The sequence below is a fragment of the Mya arenaria genome, chromosome 8 (assembly GCF_026914265.1).
Source record: "Mya arenaria isolate MELC-2E11 chromosome 8, ASM2691426v1".
NCBI lineage: Eukaryota > Metazoa > Mollusca > Bivalvia > Myida > Myidae > Mya > Mya arenaria.
Genome location: NC_069129.1, coordinates 66,726,781 through 66,747,907, shown reverse-complemented (window position 1 = coordinate 66,747,907; position 21,127 = coordinate 66,726,781). Strand labels below are relative to the sequence as shown.

The window sequence follows — 21,127 nt, the reverse complement described above, 5'->3', positions numbered from 1 at the left end:
TATTGGGCGTATATGATGAATGTCATCTTGTTTGTGAATACACAGTAACTCTAAATTATGCAGTATAAACGCATTTATTGTAAATAATAACGTTTCATTATTGATATGTTATATGCTGAATGGAATTATAAACTTCGATCCTGGTAACAACACATTTATTGTCTACATCATTACTTTATTTCAAAGGTTCGAGCCATTAGGGTGGATAGGTGTGGTCTTAAACTGCCCTGCGAAACATTCATGGTCTGTGCAGAGTGGGACGTGAAATTGATATACTATAAATTAAACTTTGTGCCTGAATCCATTTTACTGATTTACTCGTATCACTATTGGTATAGAATGAATGAGACCACTTTAAATTAGAAGCTGGCAATGTCAAAACAAGGGCCACAACTCGGGTGTGACGAAATGAAATCGCGAAATATATCAAGCTTGTCTGAGATATCATGTTGACATTCAATAAAGTCAAAGTTAATGAATATTGTAAACGAAACATTCAGCGAAAACTGGTATGCCATCCACCAAGCACGGTCGGGAAATGGAAGTGTATCGTGAAGAACAAGTTTTTCAGTCGAAGCATAACCCTACATTTTTTAACGCAAGCTGTATATGCCACTGGCACCGGATTTCCAGTCATTTTATAAAATAAAATAAAGAAATGTTATAATTCCAAAATACAAAGCTAAAAATGTTAAAAATTATTGAAAAATATTTCTTTCATAAATATGCACTTTGTTTTATTTTATTTTATTTTTAGTTTTGAATTATAAGATATTTTTTATTAAAAAAAATTAGTTTAAAAATCCGGCGCCAATGGTATAGGCCTCCTTTTGACGTTTGCGCATTGTTTTTAACTGTAGTGTAGTTATGGCCAAGTTAACATTTTATTGCACAACGGCTCCAACGTCATCGACAACGACAAGGCAAAACATGTACAACTATCAATGTGACAGTATTCTAAAATAGCCATAAACAGAAACATGTATATACATCTTGACACTGTTATTGTCAATAACAAGAGCTTTTACAGAAATGTGACAAATGAGTTGGCATTGTCAAAGTGTTAGCCAATTGATCTCCTGGTTAATATTATCCACTATTATGAAGCAATTATTACCGATATATGAACTGCAATAGACAAAAAATGCAGCACTGCCATATGTCAATAAAATGTGGTTGGATCATCGCATCAACCAAAGGTAGCTCAATAAGAACTTAACAACATAATTGCCCTTTTCACTGAGATTCTGAAGCATTTGAGTGTAAGACTTATAATAACGTTGTGGTTGCGATCACCCTATTTAAATCCCAAACACATTTTTTCGTACCAATGTAAACACTATTCAACAATTACACGTACCCGTGCAAAGAACAGCCGACACGAAGACGTACCCGTGTAAACAGTCACCAAATACATATACCCATGCAATCAATATGCAACACGTACATGTACCGGTGCAGCATAGCAACCACGTAAACGTGTAGACAATTTTCTACACGAACACGTACCCTTGAAAACATAGCCACCACTTACCCGTGTAAACAATTTCCTACATGTACATGTATCCGTGCAGCAGCCACCACAAACACGTGAAAACAATTTTCTACACGTATATGTACCCGTGCAGCATAGCCACCACTCACCCGTTTAAGCAATTTTCTACAAGTACCCGTGAAGCATAGCCACAACATACAGGTGTAAGCAATTTTCTTCACGTACATGTACCCGTGCAGCATAGCCACCACGTACACGTATCTGTGCAAACAGCATGTTCACATACCCGTGCAAACAACAGTCACCAAGTCCATGTACACGTGCAAAAATAGTCAATATGTACACGTACACGTGCAAACAACAGTCACCAAGTTCACGTACCCGTGCCAAAATAGTCAACATGTTCACATATCCGTGCAAACAACAGTCACCAAGTTCACGTAAGTTGGACAGGTGTGACGCCATTCGACCGATTGAAAAACGGCGCTTCGATTATCCGCTGTTCTTTTCAACACATAACATAATTCTCTCCTTAAACGTAGCTGAACTAGCTTATATTTTAAAAAACAAATCTACCCCCTCCCCCAGAATATTGTAAGGATTGCTTCGTTTTTTGTGGGTTCAAACACTACGAACCGCTCGGGCCGATTTTGCTAATTTCCGTAGAAGCGCGAACGAGTAAAGGATGTTCAATATTGCGCATGAGTAAGAACAACAGCATGAAAGGAGGGCAGTTCAAATGAATCGAAAATATGGCAGAATATATTCGTTCTGGAGAAACGTGTAATGTAAACGCAATTAGAAAATGAATGATTAGTAAGCTTGAATTACATGTGTATAGCATTATAACACAAGCAATATCTCTTCGAATGGGGTTTGCAAAGTTGATTGAATTGTGAATTCTTTTCCGTTAATCATTGAGAAAGTAAACTGTTCTGAAAGATGTCATTGATTCTGAGTGGGAAACTCAAAGTTTAATGAATTTTTTTCCACCAATTCATCGTCGGCAACCACGGTACTTTTTCCGTTACGCTTCACACAACGAAGCATTGCGTAGTGTATATCGTGGGTGTCCGCCGATGGACAAACTAAGTGCTCTGATTTTTGCATATTTACATTTAACTGGTGGAATGGTTCAAAGTTCAAACAGAACTCAATTTCTCGACAATATTCTTAGATTGGACGTCTATTTTTTCATCATTGACGTTCACAGGTTCATACTTCTTGAAGAATTTCACGTACACATTGTAAACAATAGTAACGACGAAAGGTGGGATTGGTGTCATCATGGCGGACGACAAAGGCGCGACGGTGGCGATGTCCCCAAGTGGCGGAGGAAATGAGAGCAGCAGCACGAGCATTGCGATACCGATATTCTGCATTCCGGTCTCCAACGCGATCGTGACCACGCGCGCTTTCGGTTGCCGTAAAATTACGGCAATAACGCCTCCAAGTAAATAGCCGAAATATGGCAGCAGGCATCCGGCGAGGACGTGGACGGGGCGGAACATCTTGAAGATGTAGAGGTTTGACCAAATGCCGACAATAAGGAATACTATGATACAGACGAGCGTGGTCGGCTTGAGCACTTTAATGATGAAGAGTGCGACCTTTGTGAACTTGTACTTGATGAAGATGCCGATAAACAGCGGAATAACAACGGAAGCAATAACCTGAAAGTAGAAAACAGTTTTTAAAGCTGCACTCTCACATACTGAAGATTTTGACTATTCTTTTAATCTGTGTCTCAGAATCAGCTGTTTTCGCATCAGTGCCTTTAACTTAGTAATATATAGAGGATATTTGTTTATTCCTGTATAAGATCGTATTTCATTTCATGAGTGTCACAGAAATACATATTTTCACTAGTGGCAACATTTTCCGCTATAAAAGTGACGTGTTTTGTTTTGATCAAGGGGAAGCGGCTACACCTGCAATTAATTTTAAAAGTAGTTCTAAAAGTTGATATTTTCACTGTTTTTATTTCACTGATGCTATCGAAAAGCATGAAAGAAAGGATATGTTATTTTTATTATCACTTGCTTCCGGACATTACGCAAAAATAGGCACATTCATAGACAAACAATATTAAAAAAATGTTGTTAAAACGGTCAATCTGTGTGAGTGCAGCTTGAAGATGTCTGCAGCTGTCTTAACAATGAAAGAGTTATAGTTCCACCTTATTTAGCGAACATTTATTAAATAAGTCTCTTAATATATACATATATTGTTTGGATCTCTAGGTAAGAACGCTTTTTCTAGGTCGTATTAACATCGTGTGTGGACATCGAGCATTGTCCTAGAGGTGGGTTCCATAATGACCACGTGCTGTAATCTGGTACGCACCTGTAGAATGTTCAAGTAGGGAATGCGGATGTCCGAGCTGTCATCTACCAGGGTCGACCCTAGAGTGTAGATCCACAGGGGCATCATGCCTGAAATAACAAAGGATTTTACCAATGGTTGTCTATGGTGGAGCTAGATTATTACAATATTATACTATGCTCCGATATTGACATTTTCCCGCTGCTCCTATCTTTGATATTAAGGGTTCCTGATTTACCAACCATTTTGATGCTAGCGTCCTATACACAGTATAATACGAGATGCATATTGAATAATCAAGTGAAGCAAAACGCATATCCATTATTAGAATTATGACTACATACCTGCCAAGATATCATAAATTCATTTATACGACTATGGACCCAGCAGAGCCATTGAAAAAGTGTCTTCGTATACGTTAGTGTTTAATAAGTTATTTCTTCGTGAATAAGTAACCTAAGGAAGCGAAGCGGTTACTTATTTACGAAGAAATTACTTAATAAATCCTGATCGACTTAGTTTTAGCCCCTTCAAATTGTTTCAGCTTCAAAATCAAGCCGTGCGCCTGTCAAAAAGACCTGCCAATCAATGCAAGATTGTGTGACGTCATTTAAATCAGCTTTGACACTGAAATCACGTCTTTGCATATGCAAACAGAGGCCGTGGCTGTATGAGCATGCCCAGTTATAGCAATTTACTGAATATGAAGAGTTGTCTTCAGCGATAAGTAACGATTGGCTGACAATGTAGGGCGACCTAAAAGGATACTTTTGAAAAAAATCTCGTACTGTATCTATTATGTAATAAGATATGGTTACTGCACCCATTATCCGAGGTATTGAGACGGTATGCTGTACACGGGCTTAACACAAGGCATGTACGTGATCACATGTACTTTCCATGAAAAAGTGGAGAGGTGATTTAGCAAATGTTTTATACTACTGTAACATGTGTATAACATTGGCTGACAATGTAGGGCAAACACAGACGTTAACGGACACTTTTGAAAAATAAATCTATTACGTAATCAGATATGGTTACTGCACCCATTATTCGAGTTATTGACTGTATACTGTTTTATACTACATGTGTATAACATTGGGCTACCGTGCAATATGTAGCATGGCAATATTAAATTAACGTTGTCATATATCGGCATGCGATCGGAGCTCCTCAGCCATTTCCCATCGCGAACAACCTCGTATGCCGGTACATCACTAGAAGTAATTTTGAATAATTGTTTTAAATAATTGTAGTGTTACAACGTGTGTATTGTATATCTAAGTTTAAATTGATTGCCAGTGAAGTGTTTAATTGCATAAACAAATCAGACTCCCAAGAGTAAAGTCATTTAGTTTAACTGAGAAACTAAAATTACTTCACGATCCACTTGCAGTGTAGCTAAATGTTATTTTCGATGGAAAATGGCCAAGGATTTCCGAATGATCGGGACGCTGCTCTTGCACGGTAACAGCTCTGGTTACCGTTTTGCTTTGAGAGTTAATCAAGAAACAAAAACAAAGCTGAATGCATTCTCCATTGTTGTACAAAAAAGCTAAACAACTGTACAGTAAACTAACGATGAGTATAAGCTTCGCCTTGTACATAACCTGCTAAAACATGATAGCTCTGTCATGCGATACATTGGGCATCGGTACCTTAATGATTTATATAAAAATATTACTGAAGAAAGGACAAATTTAACGAAGCCTGAATAATTCGGTAAACAGAACGAGTGGTTATATATCGTAATATGATCCTGTAAATATCCGGTTAAATGTCTATTGCGAGGTTTGGTGTCATCCTCTTTAAAAGTTTAAAAGTAAGGACTCCTTTAGTCACGGTGACATAGACATAAGGCATACTTTTTCATACATTTCACCAACTTGATTAAACCATACATATTAGCCTTGGTGCTACCGTAGTTCTAACTTTAGTTTTGACTGAACGGTAGTTCTGACTGTACGGTAGTTGTGACTTAACGATAGTTTTGACTGTAAGGTAATTTTGACTGTACGGTAGTTCTGACTGTGCCGTAGTTCGAACTGTACGGTAGTTCTGACTGTACCGTAGTTCGGACTGTACGGTAGTTCTGACTGTGCCGTAGTTCGAACTGTACGGTAGTTCTGACTATGCCGTAGTTCTGAATGTACGGTAGTTCTGACTGTGCCGTAGTTCTGACTGTACCGTAGTTCTGACTGTACGGTAGTTCTGACTGTGCCGTAGTTCTGACTGTACGGTAGTTCTGACTGTACGGTAATTCTGACTGTGCCGTAGTTCTGACTGTACGGTTGTTCTGACTGTGCCGTAGTTCTGACTGTACGGTAGTTCTGACTGAACGGCAGATCTGACTGTGCCGTAATTCTGACTGTACGGTAGTTCTGACTGAACGGTTGTTCTGACTGTGCCGTAATTCTGACTGTACGGTAGTTCTGACTGAACGGCAGATCTGACTGTGCCGTAATTCTGACTGTGCCGTAGTTCTGACTGAACGGCAGATCTGACTGTGCCGTAGTTCTGATTGTACGGTAGTTCTGACTAAATGGCAGATCTGATCTGACTGTGCCGTAGTTCTGACTGTGCCGTAGTTCTGACTGTACGGTAGTTCTGACTGAACGGCAGTTCTGACTGTGCCGTTATTCTGACTGTATCGTAGTTCTGACTGTTACGTAGTTGTGACTTAATGATATATCTGACTGTTCGGTATTTGTGACTTTACGATTGTTATGACTGAAACGTAGTTCTGACTGTACGGTAGTGGTAGTTTTGATTGTTCGGTAGTTCTGACTGTAGTTTTGACTGTACGGTAGTTCTGCATGTATGATAGTGGTAGTTTTGACTGAACCGTAGTTCTGACTGTAGTTTTGACTGTACGGTAGGTCTGAAGGTAGTTTTGACTGAACGGTAGTTTTGACTGAACGATAGTGGTAGTTTTGACTGAGCCGTAGTTCTGACTGTACTCTTGACTGTACCGTAATTCTGACTGTACGGTAGTGGAAATTTTGACTTAACGGTAGTTCTGACTACGGCAGTGGTAGTTTTGACTGAACCGTAGTTCTGACTGCAGTTTTGACTGTACCGTAGTTCTGACAGTGCGGTAGTGGTAGTTTTAACTGAACCGCGGTTTTGACTGTACTGCAATGGTAGTTTTGACTAAATATGATAGTTCGGACTGTACGGTAGTGGTAGTTTTGACTGAACCGTAGTTCTGACTGTAGTTTTGACTGTACCTTAGTTTTGACTGTACGGTAGTGGTAGTTTTGACTGAACGGTAGTTCTGACTGTAGTTCTGACTGTTCCGTAGTTCTGAATGTACGGTAGTGGTAGTTTTGACTGAACCGTAGTTCTGACTGTACGGCAATGGTAGTAGCATACATTTCACCAACTTGTGGTAGTGGTAGTGGTACAGTCATACTTTCGGTAAGATATATATCATAAGACTAAAAACATGCTTGAAAGTGCCTAGAGCTGCCACCTGTTACTTTTTTATGCTGTTTAACACTAACAGGTTATCTAGTTATGGTTTGTGAATTCCATCTTATTTTGCCTATCTTATAAGAGCGACCATGGTAGATGTTTTATCTCCCAATTCAGTCAAGCAAACACTAATTAAAATGTATTTGAATTTATTTTTTACATTATTTATCTTTGCCCGTGGGCAAGATATGGATTTTTAACATGGTAAAATATTTGGATCTTTCTATCCAGTGTGTGTATACCACGTGATAAATTGCGTCATAAATGCTCCGTCGGAAGGCAACGTTTTGCTTCGAACGAAGACTTTAAACAAAGGTTAGTTCCCTATTTCTTTACTATTTTAAATGTAACGTAGCTCAGTCTACGCCGCTTACGGAGCCCCGCCTTGGTCTTTTACTAGAGTTTGATTTATACAAAAATAATGTGTTTGTGAGTCAAATTTATCGGAACTGAACAATCAACAATGGCTTGTGGCTTTGTGATGATTGTAGCTATTTTTAAAAAGATATATGCATTTTTGTAACCCGGAAATGAATATCATCCGCGAAAATTCATTATTTTTCTCAATAACATTCTTTTTTTGAAAATATATCATCAAAATCTCTTAAGACATTGTTGAATAAGTCGTCTCGGGCATTTTGACATAAAAACGAAGTACTCATGTCGACAGACTTTTCCGTAATTATGTGAATGCTTTTTTTGTCCAAAATCTGTTAATGTCTTTTTTGTAAAATTTGTTGAACTCCTAACTAACCCAAAACATGTCACAAAGAATAAATGTTTCACCCCCCAAAAAGATCGTTCCTCAAACTAAAAACAACATGTATTTTTAAACGTTTTATTTTTTTGCCTTCCCCACCCACTTTTGCATCGCTACCGGCCCTTAAAACACTTCGACAAAGTGTTTGATGAAACTAATTACCTTATCAAACTCCTGTAATAAAAGGTAGGCGGTCTCTTTAAGCAGCATAGACTGCCCTATGTTTTATTTAAAATGGTGTAGTAAAAGAAAGGTTATCTTTTTAAGCAAAATGTTGCCTTTCATCATATATGACGTAATTTATCACACACTGAGCTAACATAATACCTATGGATGCGACGGAGCTGACGAACGTCATGGTTATAGAGAGTGAGACGTCCCCGTCGAGCAGGTATGTGTATATGTTGGACAGCCCGCCTCCCGGGCACACACCGCAAAGAAATACTCCCAGGGACACGGACTTGTCACCCAAGGGCACCAGCCGCGCCACCCCGTACCCGATCTGGAACGACCAATGATAAACATGGTCAGTGAGCATGTTCTCATACATTGTGCTGGACATGTTCTAATAGTTGCTGATTTCTGCTTTCGGTCGAAATTCTTTAACCTGCTATGCCCTATCAAGGTTTGAGCTTTTTCGTGTTTCGCTCCCCCACGTATGAAGGACATGGTGGCTGATTTCTGCCATAACGTGTTTTCGCCTCTTCTAATAAAGCCTCATACTGAAACAGTAAAATCCATGAGACAATGTGTGATAATTTGTGATTAAAGGTTGATTAACTCCTATGGTGATAAAAAGTAAATGTACACTTATATATGTCCCCGGATGTATCATTTTAAAGTTAAGTTCATATGTTATAGATAGCAATTTCATTTTATTATATTTACATTCGACAAATTACAACGACCCTTGCACCGTAATCATTTGGCATGATCATTGGAATTGTTTCACTTAGTTTATGAAAGTTCGAGTTTGTTATTCATTGATAATCTCCTTTTAATGTTAGCAAATACAATGATTTATTGATGAAATTATTTGCATACAAAATCACACTGTATCTTGAAATGATTCTTACATAATAAATAAATATATATATATAATTATGTAATTTATTTAGACATAGTGGTCAGCTTTGGTAAAATCAATAGAATGAACCTCATTTGCGATATTATTGAAGAAGACAGAAACAGTATTAAGGCACAAACATTAACAAATGGATCAAAAGCCAAATTAGCTAACGAATCTTTGTTCCTACCAATGGCATGAGTAAATACTGGCATCCAAACCCGATCCCGGGGGCCACCGGTCGTCTCAGGCACTCTTTGACCACGCCCATGTCCAGCTTGCACCCGAATCCCATGGTCAGTAATATAACCATAAATCCCAAAACGTAGAGGAATATGTGGTCTACTGGCCTCATCTTGCGTAACACCGTCACCGGAAACCAGTGGGTGACTGCACCGCCGTTGGCATCAATGCGGACCCCGGGTTGTGGCTCAAAGCTGCTGTTGTACATCATGATACCTCCGCCTTCATCATCTTGCAGTATATTCGAACCTTGGCCTCTAATTACCAGTCCAAGTCTTGACAGACCGATCACAGTGCTCCTCAGTCGCAGAGTAAGCACGCCATCAATAGACAACGTTTTATTTCTTCCATTTCCGAGTGTAGAAGTATCTCCATTAGCATCACAAGGAATAGTTACCGTGCTATTACTTAAAACGTTAAAGATGTCATTTTCCTTAAGATGTTCTATGTATATGCTTACATAACTGTCCGCACAGGGTAAACTATAGTTAACTTTTACCTCTACTTCCTCAAACATGAAAATGACCACTGGCTCTTGAAGAGCGAATACAGTCCGTGCAGTATTTTGGCTGGTCAAATGGTCCGGGGTTACAGAACACAATATAAATGTACACTTAAGAATCAGTGCAAGAAGAAAATAAAATCCCATTTTAAAAACTGTCACTTGCTACACAATTTATTTAGCCTACATCAGGAAGACATGCAAGCGTTATCAGAAAAGGATAAAGGTATAGGCGTTTATGAGCAGACAGAGTATCGGTAAATATAGAAAATGACCGTTTAAGTGGCTGTAATCTAGAACACCACAACAGACATTATCTGAAAGGGTATAGAGCATAGCTTATACAACGAGCTCAGACTTAAGCACAAACGCAAACATAAGACATGGTTGATCAACAATAACTATTGATACTTAAAGGGACAAGACACCAGATTGTCCAAAAATCGGCAACAATGCCAACTTGTATGAAGCCGATAATACATCATTTTACATAATTAAAAGTATAAACGTAACTATATTGTCGCTGTCTCATCTGACTTTCGCAGTTTAAAAAAGCAATGTTTGTTTCCGGAAACTTTTCAAGTCATGTGATCGTTTCACACACTCCACTCTCAATAAGCGCTTTTGCTGCTCTCTCTCTCATTTTCAGCGAGTTGACCTCTATCAAAAGTTTCCATCGATCAATTTTATTACCGAGGTTGATCTGTCGGGCGCTGTGTCTCCGTTGTTTCGCAGAAGTATTCGGCTTATTTGCAATGTCCGTTCTGCCGGGAATCCATGAAGTGTGTATATTTAGCACGTGCAAGTCACGCGATGAGTACAGATACATATACATACGCTGTTTTTAATATTTCTTGGATTAACGAGGCAGAAAATCCCATTAAATTTCGATTTGGACAAATGTGCAAAAACTGCAAAAGATGATTGTGGTGTTAGCGATGTGTTAAATCAGTCAGTAAGATACCATGCGTTGTACACACCGATATCAATTTTATGTAAGTTTTGAAAATTTCCTTCTTTTCTTGCAGTTGTATCATCTGGTGTCTAGTCCCTTTAAAAGTGCTCCCTGATATAACACTGTACATGCACACACCAGTTATTGTAGAAGCATTTATTGTTTGGGTCGTTAAATTTTCTCCCTCTTTCAATAAACTGTAATAAAACGAATATAAATAATTCTAACACATACAAGTATTAAACAAAATAAGCGACGCCGACATTCGATAACACATGTATTTTATTCTATATATATTTGTAAATTATGAGCTTGGGATTAAAGGTTAATCGCCTGCTGGAGCAAATAAATTATTTAATGAATATTTTATAGAAACAATAATCTAGATGGGTATTCAATATAGATTTTCAATATTATTTTAAAGTCCGGAACCTTGTAGTTTCTTGATCCAAAGTAATTATTCTATATGGACATAAAAAGGGGATATATTTTTGGTGTAACAAATTATTTAGGTTGTACGTTGTTGCAATTTTGAACGTATTTATGTTTTACTGATGTTGGATGTGTTTTGATTCCAAATATTTCAATGCTCTATGGTTGAAGTTTTGGTGGTAACAGTATCAATGAACATGCTCACAATTTCTGCCGTTTCGCTCCCGGAGCTAACAACGCGATTACAATGTCAGTGCAGTGGCAGTACTGCAGTATCGCTTTATTAATGATGGTAGGGCGCTGTTATTGCTCCGTTATTGATCGGCGGTGGTGGTGGTGTTAGTAGTTTATACTCCGGGTCCCGGCGTGAGCACATTGAACGGTCCCAGAGTGACAGTTCAACCACCGCACACCCATCCTGGACAGACTATTAGACGGTTAACCAGTACTAGTAGCCTTCACCTCTGCAAGGAACTGAAAACCTCTGTACATGCCAGGGGCAGTGGTACAGTGCGAATGGTCATACAAAGGATCTCATAACCAATCACAGCAGAAGTGACCTGGTCCGCCCGGGAATCGAACCCGGGTTGTCCGATTCACAGTCCAACGCTCTACCTATTGAGCTAACCGGGCGGACATTGATCGGCGGCTCACCGGTGGCTTCAATAAGTACCGGACTGGTACCGATGTTATACCGTAGTCATGCCATTGTACTAATGATGTGCTTCCGTTCTTAGTGATGTGATGACTGACTATTACCGGCCATCGACAGTACAACGGCAGCTCAACGGTACCGGCCATCGACAGTACAACGGCAGCTCAACGGTACCGATCATCGACCAGTACAACGGCAGCTCAACGGTACCGGCCATCGACCAGTACAACGGCAGCTCAACGGTACCGCCCATCGACCAGTACAACGGCAGCTCAACGGTACCGGCCATCGACAGTACAACGGCAGCTCAACGGTACCGGCCATCGACAGTACAACGGCAGCTCAACGGTACCGGCCATCGACCAGTACAACGGCAGCTCAACGGTACCGGCCATCGACAGTACAACGGCAGCTCAACGGTACCGCCCATCGACAGTACAACGGTAGCTCAACGGTACCGCCCATCGACAGTACAACGGCAGCTCAACGGTATCACTCTGCTTTCGCTCGGGTCAGCAGTTAAACAATATATATTCGTAGTGTTCATTGGTAGTGTGCGAAAGGACCTTAATGGACAGTTTGCGTAATTCATTTAATTCTTAAAACTTGTAAACTCATGGTATTTTACCGCTTTTGCTGCTTATTTAAACTTTTACTGAAATCATACATTTTGTTGTGTAAACTAATTGTTAAAGTCCACGAAAGGGCCGCGCTTGTGTTATATCGATTTCAATAAAAGTCGAGTGAGTTCGAATCATCAACGATCGCTTAGCTACGCCCCTGTACCAAATCCGTTTCGCATCACGGTCATCTGAAACGAGGTCCATTGTTCTTGTTGTACTCTTTGTAGGTTTTAGTATTGTGTAACGTTGTTTCAACGGCCTGCCCATTATTTCAACAAAGATTTCCATTCTTAAAATATTGGACAGTCCATTTGTAAAATAATGACAGTACACATTAAGTACGTTACACATTCCAATAACTTATATAGAGTTTAATAACAATAATGGATGATGTCACATACTTTATATAATATTACAGAAGGCCTGAAAGCTTAAGGCAAGAAGAGATAATCTACCCGATAATGTTTTCCCTATTCGTTGGGGAATAAGAAATGTATATACAAACTAGTTATTCTTGTGATTTAGCTTTACATGATATATGTTTGATTTTATTGTTATTCGCCGATTAAAACTTGTCCTTGCAGATATACTTTGTGGTTAGATCATTAAAAGAAGTATTGCAATACCTTTGGGTTTATTGTTCATTAGTCCATTGTCGATAATAAATTCAAACCATTTAAAATAAAGTTATTGCATAATCTTGTAGCAACGAATTTAAATTTATACACTAATAGCAAAGCATATAGCACATTTTCCTACTTAATGCGCTTTAATACAGGCAATTGCTAGCAAAGCATCCATGTATTGATCAATTACCCAGTTTAATACACAGAGAAAGTGATTACCGAGCCATGGATGGATCAGTTACCCAGTTTAATACACAGAGAAAGTGATTACCGAGCCATGTATGGATCAGTTATCCAGTTTATTACTCAGAGAAAGTGATTACCGAGCCATGGATGGATCAGTTACCCAGTTTAATACTCAGAGAAAGTGTTTACCGAGCCATGGATGGATCAGTTACCCAGTTTAATACACAGAGAAAGTGATTACCGAGCCATGGATGGATCAGTTACCCAGTTTAATACTCAGAGAAAGTGATTACCGAGCCATGGATGGATCAGTTACCCAGTTTAATACACAGAGAAAGTGTTTACCGAGCCATGTATGGATCAGTTACCCAGTTTAATACTCAGAGAAAGTGATTACCGAGCCATGGATGGATCAGTTACCCAGTTTAATACACAGAGAAAGTGATTACCGAGCCATGGATGGATCAGTTACCCAGTTTAATACACAGAGAAAGTGATTACCGAGCCATGGATGGATCAGTTACCCAGTTTAATACTCAGAGAAAGTGTTTACCGAGCCATGGATGGATCAGTTACCCTGTTTAATACACAGAGAAAGTGATTACCGAGCCATGGATGGATCAGTTACCCAGTTTAATACTCAGAGAAAGTGATTACCGAGCCATGGATGGATCAGTTACCCAGTTTAATACACATAGAAAGTGATTACCGAGCCATGGATGGATCAGTTACCCAGTTTAATACTCATAGAAAGTGATTACCGGGCCATGGGTGGATCATTTTCCCTCTTATATATGTTTTAACACAACGAAAATGTTAGCGACGCATGGATTGGTCATTTCCCTTGTTTAAGGCGTTTAAGCACAGCGAAACTGTTGGCGAAGCATTTATGTTTTTTTTAAATAGATGATGGACCGATGAGGTCATATATTTCCACCAGGAAAATGGATTACCTTAGCAGTGAAAATAATGACTATGACTTTAACATAAAGAAATTCATCTTCTGTTTAAGGGGATTTTCTACCTGTAATTCATGTGTACAGAACCCAGATCTTAAAAAAACAACAACATGTAAATCAATTAAAGCAAGAGCCGATTATATAGGCAGCCAGATTTTGGCCAATCAAGAATTCATAAAAGATGGCTCACTTCCGTTACGTTATCATCGTAATTGTAGAGCAACATATCAAAGCCCGTGCCATCAATCATTTTCATCAAGTCTGAAAAAAACTGATCCTGAAAAAATAACATTAAAAATGTTACAATAACAAAATGATCATCCTCAATTGCATTTGACTGGAAGTCACAATGTTTTATCCGTGGTAAAAAGAGTGATACAATAAGGGACGGTCCCAAGTAATCAAAGACGAGGCAGGAGTTGGTCCATGGTAGAAACGCAAGCCATAACAGTACATACTCAAAAGTCCTGAAGGCAGCAGAAATAAAGAATGACATTTCTTTGATAAATAGGCTTAGAAGTGTTACAAATGGGGATCTTGTGGCTCTGGAGGCTCGCTATCACCGAAAGAAAGGCTGTCTTACCAAATAGTATGATGCTAACCAAATTAATAGCAACATTACTCAGAAATGTAAAAATATGATTATTATTATAGAATAGCATTTAAATTAAAAGAAGAGAATACAGATTCTATCATGACACAAAAGAAGGTTTACAAACTTACTGAATTCAGGAAAAGATTTATTGAAATTGCAAGAGAAGACTTTGGTGACAATGTAGAAACATACAGAAGCTCTTGCTTCAAAATTCTTCAGCAAGATGTATGGCCTGATAGATTGACATGTGTGTATCAAAATGATAAATCAGACTGAAAAGTATTTGCATTAGGTGCTCTGAATTGTTTCCCTCCGTCTGCAGATAGAGTTGGAATCTCTAATCATTGAAGTACTTGGGGTTTACCTTTTCGTTTTTTTATTATTATTTGTTTTATTGATAAGTTTCCTCAAGTTAATGCATACTTTGATAAGATTTATCTTTTGCGTTTTATCTTTATTAAGAATTGTTGGGATAAGAGTGAGGTTTGTGCACATAAACTGGTTTAAACCCCCAGTAAATTTACCTTTTACTGACCGTTCCAAGGCGGTACCTAACAATTCTAGATAAACATACCAATATATGTATATATATATATATATATATATATATATATATATATATATATATATATATATATATATATATATATATATATATATATATATATATATATATATATATATATAGTATTTATGCACTGTGCTGTTTATAGAGTTGTGTGCTGTTCTATGTTTCTTGTTTGTGAATTTGTGTTCTATGTCTTTGGCGTTTCCCTTTGCCACTAAACCGGGTTTATGTTTAAACGTTTTGCTACTGAGCATGTTTCTGTAGCTTTTTGCATATATATCAGTTTGCTCAAATGATATTTACTGTATGAGAAGCTTTGAGAGAATACAACGTTTCGGAACAAAGTTTTCATGATGCTAGTGATCACAACGAAAAACAACTGATGGCAAGAGCACGACACATGGCATGACATCTATACTGGTTTCACCAAAGGTCAGCGCTGACAGGCAGATTCCGCAAAAATTGCGCCCCAGGTTAATAATTTACACTGATATTTCATAGTTCATGTACACACTTGTATGAAGTAAAAATAATGATTTAAATTAAAGAAAGCATTGAAAGATGTGATAAAGTATAATTAAGAATTTATAAATAGAAGAACAATTAATAAAGTAGTATTTGATATCAGCTATATAATTCTATATATATACTATGTATTAATGTGCGACAATGTATAATAATGTAGCGGAATAAAATATCACAATATTTCTGCATTTTCAGGAGGTAGCTTGTGGAACTTGTGCAACAAGAAAGCCAATCAACAAACCATTCCCGACATTTGAACCTGTTGTTTCTCTAGAAGAGGTCAAACCAACTGTCACACCAGCTGTAACTCAATCAAGATTGAAATAGTTACTTTACAGTTTTGGCCGATGTTCAGTGTTTTTGATGATCTTTCAGATCAAAGTGTATTTCCACCATGGGATGTGTTGCATGCCAAAACAATGTTTGAAGCAACAGCAAGTGTCTCAAATGTAGCATTTAACCCCATAATCATGGCAACATCAACCGATTATAGTACATATACACTGTACGTACTGTTGCGATTAAAGAGTGCATGAATGCCTTAGGACAACAATATGCCCCGGTAATCTTCGATATGAGTCTACTTACAAAAACATTAGAATTAATTAAATTTGGTGTAACCAACATGAAATACAAGGACTTATACCTTGCGAAGAAGGAATGCACCTGTTAATGTCTTGTATTTTCAGTAATCCGGGGTATCTTTATGGAGATGCTGGGCTCCAGTATGTCGAAGGTTGTATGAGTTTAAACAGTACTGATACTTGGTTTTTTCTTAATATGCCATGTAAATTCTCTATTGTATTAGTTTTAAAGGACTGATATTTAATTGTCAAATTCAATCCCAATTGCTGATCATGTTCTTATTATAAATGTATTTTAGCTTAATAAAACATAATTTTTTCTCTAAACTTAGTTGCCAAATAAACAACAATTCTATAAATATATTTGATATCCACTTAGTACAAACATTTTGTTACAAATACAACTAAATGGTGTAATTATTATAATATATAAGTCTACACAATTTATATATTCTTTATGTAAGATTTTTTTTATTAAAATAACATTTTAAATAGTAGCGGATTATCTGCATTTATTTAAATAAAATGGTACAATCATTAGCTAACCATTGAGTGTAAGTTTTTATCTAATTTGTATAAATGTATTGATTGTAAGTTTTTAGTGATATCACTAAATTAACAGAAACCTATTTTGTTTTTGGTTATAAGGACAGTTATAGTCAAAACAATGATTTTCGGCGGCCATCTTGGACGCCATCTTCGATAGCAATGTTGTACCACTGTATTCACAACTGCAACATGCATTTTCATAAACTACAGACTTAGTCCGTTTGATTGATATATAGAATCCCTTGTTTACAGGCACAGACCGGTAAGTACAAGAAATAGGCTATTCATTTTCAGCACTAAATGCTAGGAACAAAGCAGAGCAGGACAGACATTTTATTCAGACTTGTACAATGTGCATCGTCTATACATGCGCATACATTTTTTCATACATCATGTCAACGTGTATATTCAACATGTAATGGTAAATGGTATTGTAACAGTATGGTTTGTCATTTGTCCGAAATGGATGTCCGAAATTTATGAAACTCATAAATCAATATACCTGTTTGAAGTAAGTAGATGGAATTTCCACTGCTGCATCACATTATTATAATCCTTAGTAATTGTATGAAATGTCTAGCAAATGCTTTCTCCATAACTCTACCAGATTGACTCGTAGTTTTGAGTGCCAGCATTGAGTCAACGCTGTGCACTTGTCAAACTTGTCCGCCATTTGCATTTGGTAGGTTATAGCGTAGTAAATTATTCAAATCAGTAAATCGAGTCATTTCTAACATTTAAATGTGATGTTATATTGTATTTATGTATGATTTATTGTATTGTTTTAAATTCATATTAATATGTTGTGTGTTATTTAAGGTATCACCCCAGATCTCTAATGCTGGGGAGCACTATTTCACTATTGTTCTTGCGGAATGCTGGTGTAATGCTGGGCTCACTTATCTTATAAGCATCACTGTTTTACTTCAAAGAAGTTATTGCTGCATTGTATTGTTAAAGAGTATATGTTAATTTCTCTACTTTAAGACCTTATATTCACCTTTTAAGTGAATATTATATTATTTATGTTTCATACAAAATATGAGCCGCATTACTCAGCCAACCACTATATAAGGCGATGAATTTTTGCGATGGAGTCAGTGGTCCGCCCGGTTAGCTCAATCGGTAGAGCGTTGGACTCTGAATCGGACAACCCGGGTTCGATTCCCGGGTGGACCAGGTCACTTCTGTTGTGATTGGTTATGAAATCCTTTCTACGACCATTCGCACTGTACCACTGCCCATGGCATGTACATAAGTTGTCAGTTCCTTGCAGAGGTGAAGGCACCTAGTACTGGTTCTGCCCAGGATAGGTGTGCGGTGGTTGAACTGTCACTCTGGGACCCTTCAATGTGCTCACACCGGGACCCGGAGTATAAACTACTAACACCACCACCGATGGAGTCAGTTGTCAGTAGTCACTCGTCTGTAGTCAGTCATCAGAGTAACCTACACTTAACTAAACCAGCCATGAAAAAGAGCTTTGCTGGTAATTTCTACATTATATAAAATTCTAACTATATTTAATACCTTAATTAACTACATATATACCTACAAAAATACTACTAGCATACTTCATGTAATGAGGCTTACAGTATATATATATATATATATATCCATTTACCATTACATGTTTATATATATTTACAATATTTACTATAATAATTAGTCCGAAATTAACATTTATCTTTCCACCATCCATTTTTTTTATATTTCTATTAACAAAAGCTTCTTTCATATAAAATGCTAATAAGTTAATTAAGATATTTCTGTCATTTGATTTCAGTAATTGTAGAAATGTTGTAAAGGGAATGGTGCATTTAGTAACAACGTTTTCAAATAGTTCTTCCTAACATCAGAATAGCATGTACATATACAAATAAAATGAAATTCATCTTCAATATCATTTAAGTATTGCAAGTTTAACGATATCGTTTCTCTCCGTGTTCGGTTTCTGGCATATCTTCCAGTTTAAATGCTCAGTGGAAAAATGCAGATAGTCTTAGTCTGAGAAGTATAAGCGTAGCTTTTTGGATAAAAATATCAAGGTATTTTTCGTATTCTAATGAAGTTTTAGACGCATCAGGTTAAAACTGAATTATTATTTAGCCTTCCGAGCCAATTCTGCTTGAAAATAAATAATAGCTAGTCTACCCTTTAATTCATACAAAAATACTTTACGACATATATTGGCAACATTGTCAAACATATAAGAGAAACCAATTTTTTAACAAGTCATACCCAATTTCTTTTACCATTTTGACAATCCGACAAAGCTTGTAAGTATACATTTTAAAATTATATTACTGGCTTTCGTGTGTTTTTACGGGAACCCACCTTCGTGAGTCGTCTCCGGTCGTCGTCTAACCCCGACATGGAGAGAAAGAGCTCAGTGCAGAGCTTGGAAAGGGTGAGGCTAAGTATGTTGCTTTTTCAAGACTGCTCTGAGCTAAAGTTGGCAGATTGTTTTGTCGTGTATCGCTGCTGCATTGCGGCGCTCATACTGCATGCGGGGAACCAATTCGCAAACGTCAGCCGAAAACACAAATCGGAAACCTCGGCCATTATCAGACAAAATCTCGAAGCTTGCCGGAGGAGGCCGAGCTGTTACAACTGTCAAGAACGGTACACCGGTTAAGCAAAAATGTCAGCATACATGGCAGCACTGATAAAAACTATATGCGCCTCCCGGGAATCGAACCCTGGTCGCAAGAATGGGAATCTTGCATGATACCACTACACCAGCGGCGCTGTTTTTGTTCATTGATTAAACATAACTAGAAGTTCATGTTTTTGGTAAATGTGGCGAGGCTTTCTACGGTGAAAAAGCAAACAACATTATGCTTCACATTCGTTTTTCCATCATAACCATTCTTTGCTCGAAGAATCCACAATCCACAACAACTATATCCGAAACTGTTCTGTATGAATCACTGACACTATTTTCATGTCTTGGATTTCGCAATTATCGCGTTGATGCCAACGTCAATTCCATTAACGCATCATACAAGACGATGGCGAAACATAGTACGACCACGGACCTATAAACCATGGATTGGCATGGTTTATAGGTCCATGGTACGACTAATGCGCGAAATGTGATCAAAAATGGGAAAATGTTTCGAAAAGAAAATTTGGGTCCCGACCAGCATCAGCGTCAGTATGACGTTTCGATCGGTTTTAAGTACTTTAAACCAATAATTCTTATACAGCTGTGTTTATAAAGCAGGCCTGCATCTTCCTAGTTCACCATAGATACAAGCATCACGTGCATTTGGATAACCTTCAACAGTCTCTTGCAAAATCTCTATTTCTTTTTATTATAATTTTCCCCAAAATACATAAGCATGATTTAAAACAGACAAAACAAAAGCATCACAGAATTGGCAAAAGTTTTTTGGACTAATGTCGTAATCTTTGCATGTGCATGAAAGAACATTCATAGCCTAAAGGGCTTTACCAATTAATTTTATTTTTATTAAGCATGGAAACAATCTGATCCTCATACTCCAATACTAAGGGAAAATTCCGTGTAAAGTTGAATACAGTTACATGATGATTGATAGTTAAAAGCATTTCCTACGTCGATAACTTCCAATGTAGGTCCAATACTCGTACAATATGTCTAAATGATCTTGTTATTCTGCAGGCGTTTTACCTACAATGGCCATGTCATCTACGAACAACACTAGCATTAATACTATATTATCTAAATGCAAACCAGATTGAACATTAGTTTGCAAAAACAACTCAAATTCTTTAAAGAAGACAGAACATGGTAGAGGGGACAGTATCCCCTTGGCATAAGCCAACAATATAATTAAAATACTCAGAATAATTAGAACATGATTTAACACAGAATTTAAATTGCTGGTACATATTGGCTGGGGCCAATCCTACTCCCACTTATTGCGTATAATTCTAAGAAATTTGCCTTCGTTTCCGCATTTATACATATTATTATATATATGAAGCTTAATGATTTTCTATATATCTAACTAC

The 21,127-nt window shown here is 37.6% G+C and overlaps 1 protein-coding gene and 2 non-coding genes across 3 annotated transcripts; 1 reads left to right on the top strand and 2 right to left on the bottom strand.

Annotated features, from left to right (window-relative positions):
- Window positions 1–78: 78 nt before the first annotated feature.
- LOC128242605 (ileal sodium/bile acid cotransporter-like) lies at window positions 79–10,076 on the bottom strand. Its single transcript, XM_052959828.1, has 4 exons — window positions 9,314–10,076; window positions 8,385–8,559; window positions 3,842–3,930; window positions 79–3,168 (listed from the first exon to the last, which is right to left on the bottom strand). Exons 1-4 carry the CDS (start codon window positions 10,013–10,015, stop codon window positions 2,638–2,640), a joined length of 1,497 nt encoding a protein of 498 aa, XP_052815788.1. The 5' UTR covers window positions 10,016–10,076; the 3' UTR covers window positions 79–2,637.
- An 8,151-nt stretch (window positions 10,077–18,227) lies between these two features.
- Trnaq-cug (transfer RNA glutamine (anticodon CUG)) lies at window positions 18,228–18,304 on the top strand. Its single transcript has one exon. It is a non-coding gene; the product is annotated as a tRNA-Gln (tRNA).
- A 1,501-nt stretch (window positions 18,305–19,805) lies between these two features.
- Trnag-ccc (transfer RNA glycine (anticodon CCC)) lies at window positions 19,806–19,876 on the bottom strand. Its single transcript has one exon. It is a non-coding gene; the product is annotated as a tRNA-Gly (tRNA).
- Window positions 19,877–21,127: the final 1,251 nt, after the last annotated feature.

Coding starts and splice junctions, on each gene's coding strand:
- LOC128242605 (XM_052959828.1), bottom strand. CDS start 10,015: ATGGGATTTTATTTTCTTCTTGCACTGATTCTTAAGTGTACATTTATA. Junction 8,560..9,313: donor AGTATTTACTCATGCCATTG/GTAGGAACAAAG, acceptor TGGTCGTTCCAG/ATCGGGTACGGGGTGGCGCG. Junction 3,931..8,384: donor CAGCTCCGTCGCATCCATAG/GTATTATGTTAG, acceptor TTGTTATTTCAG/GCATGATGCCCCTGTGGATC.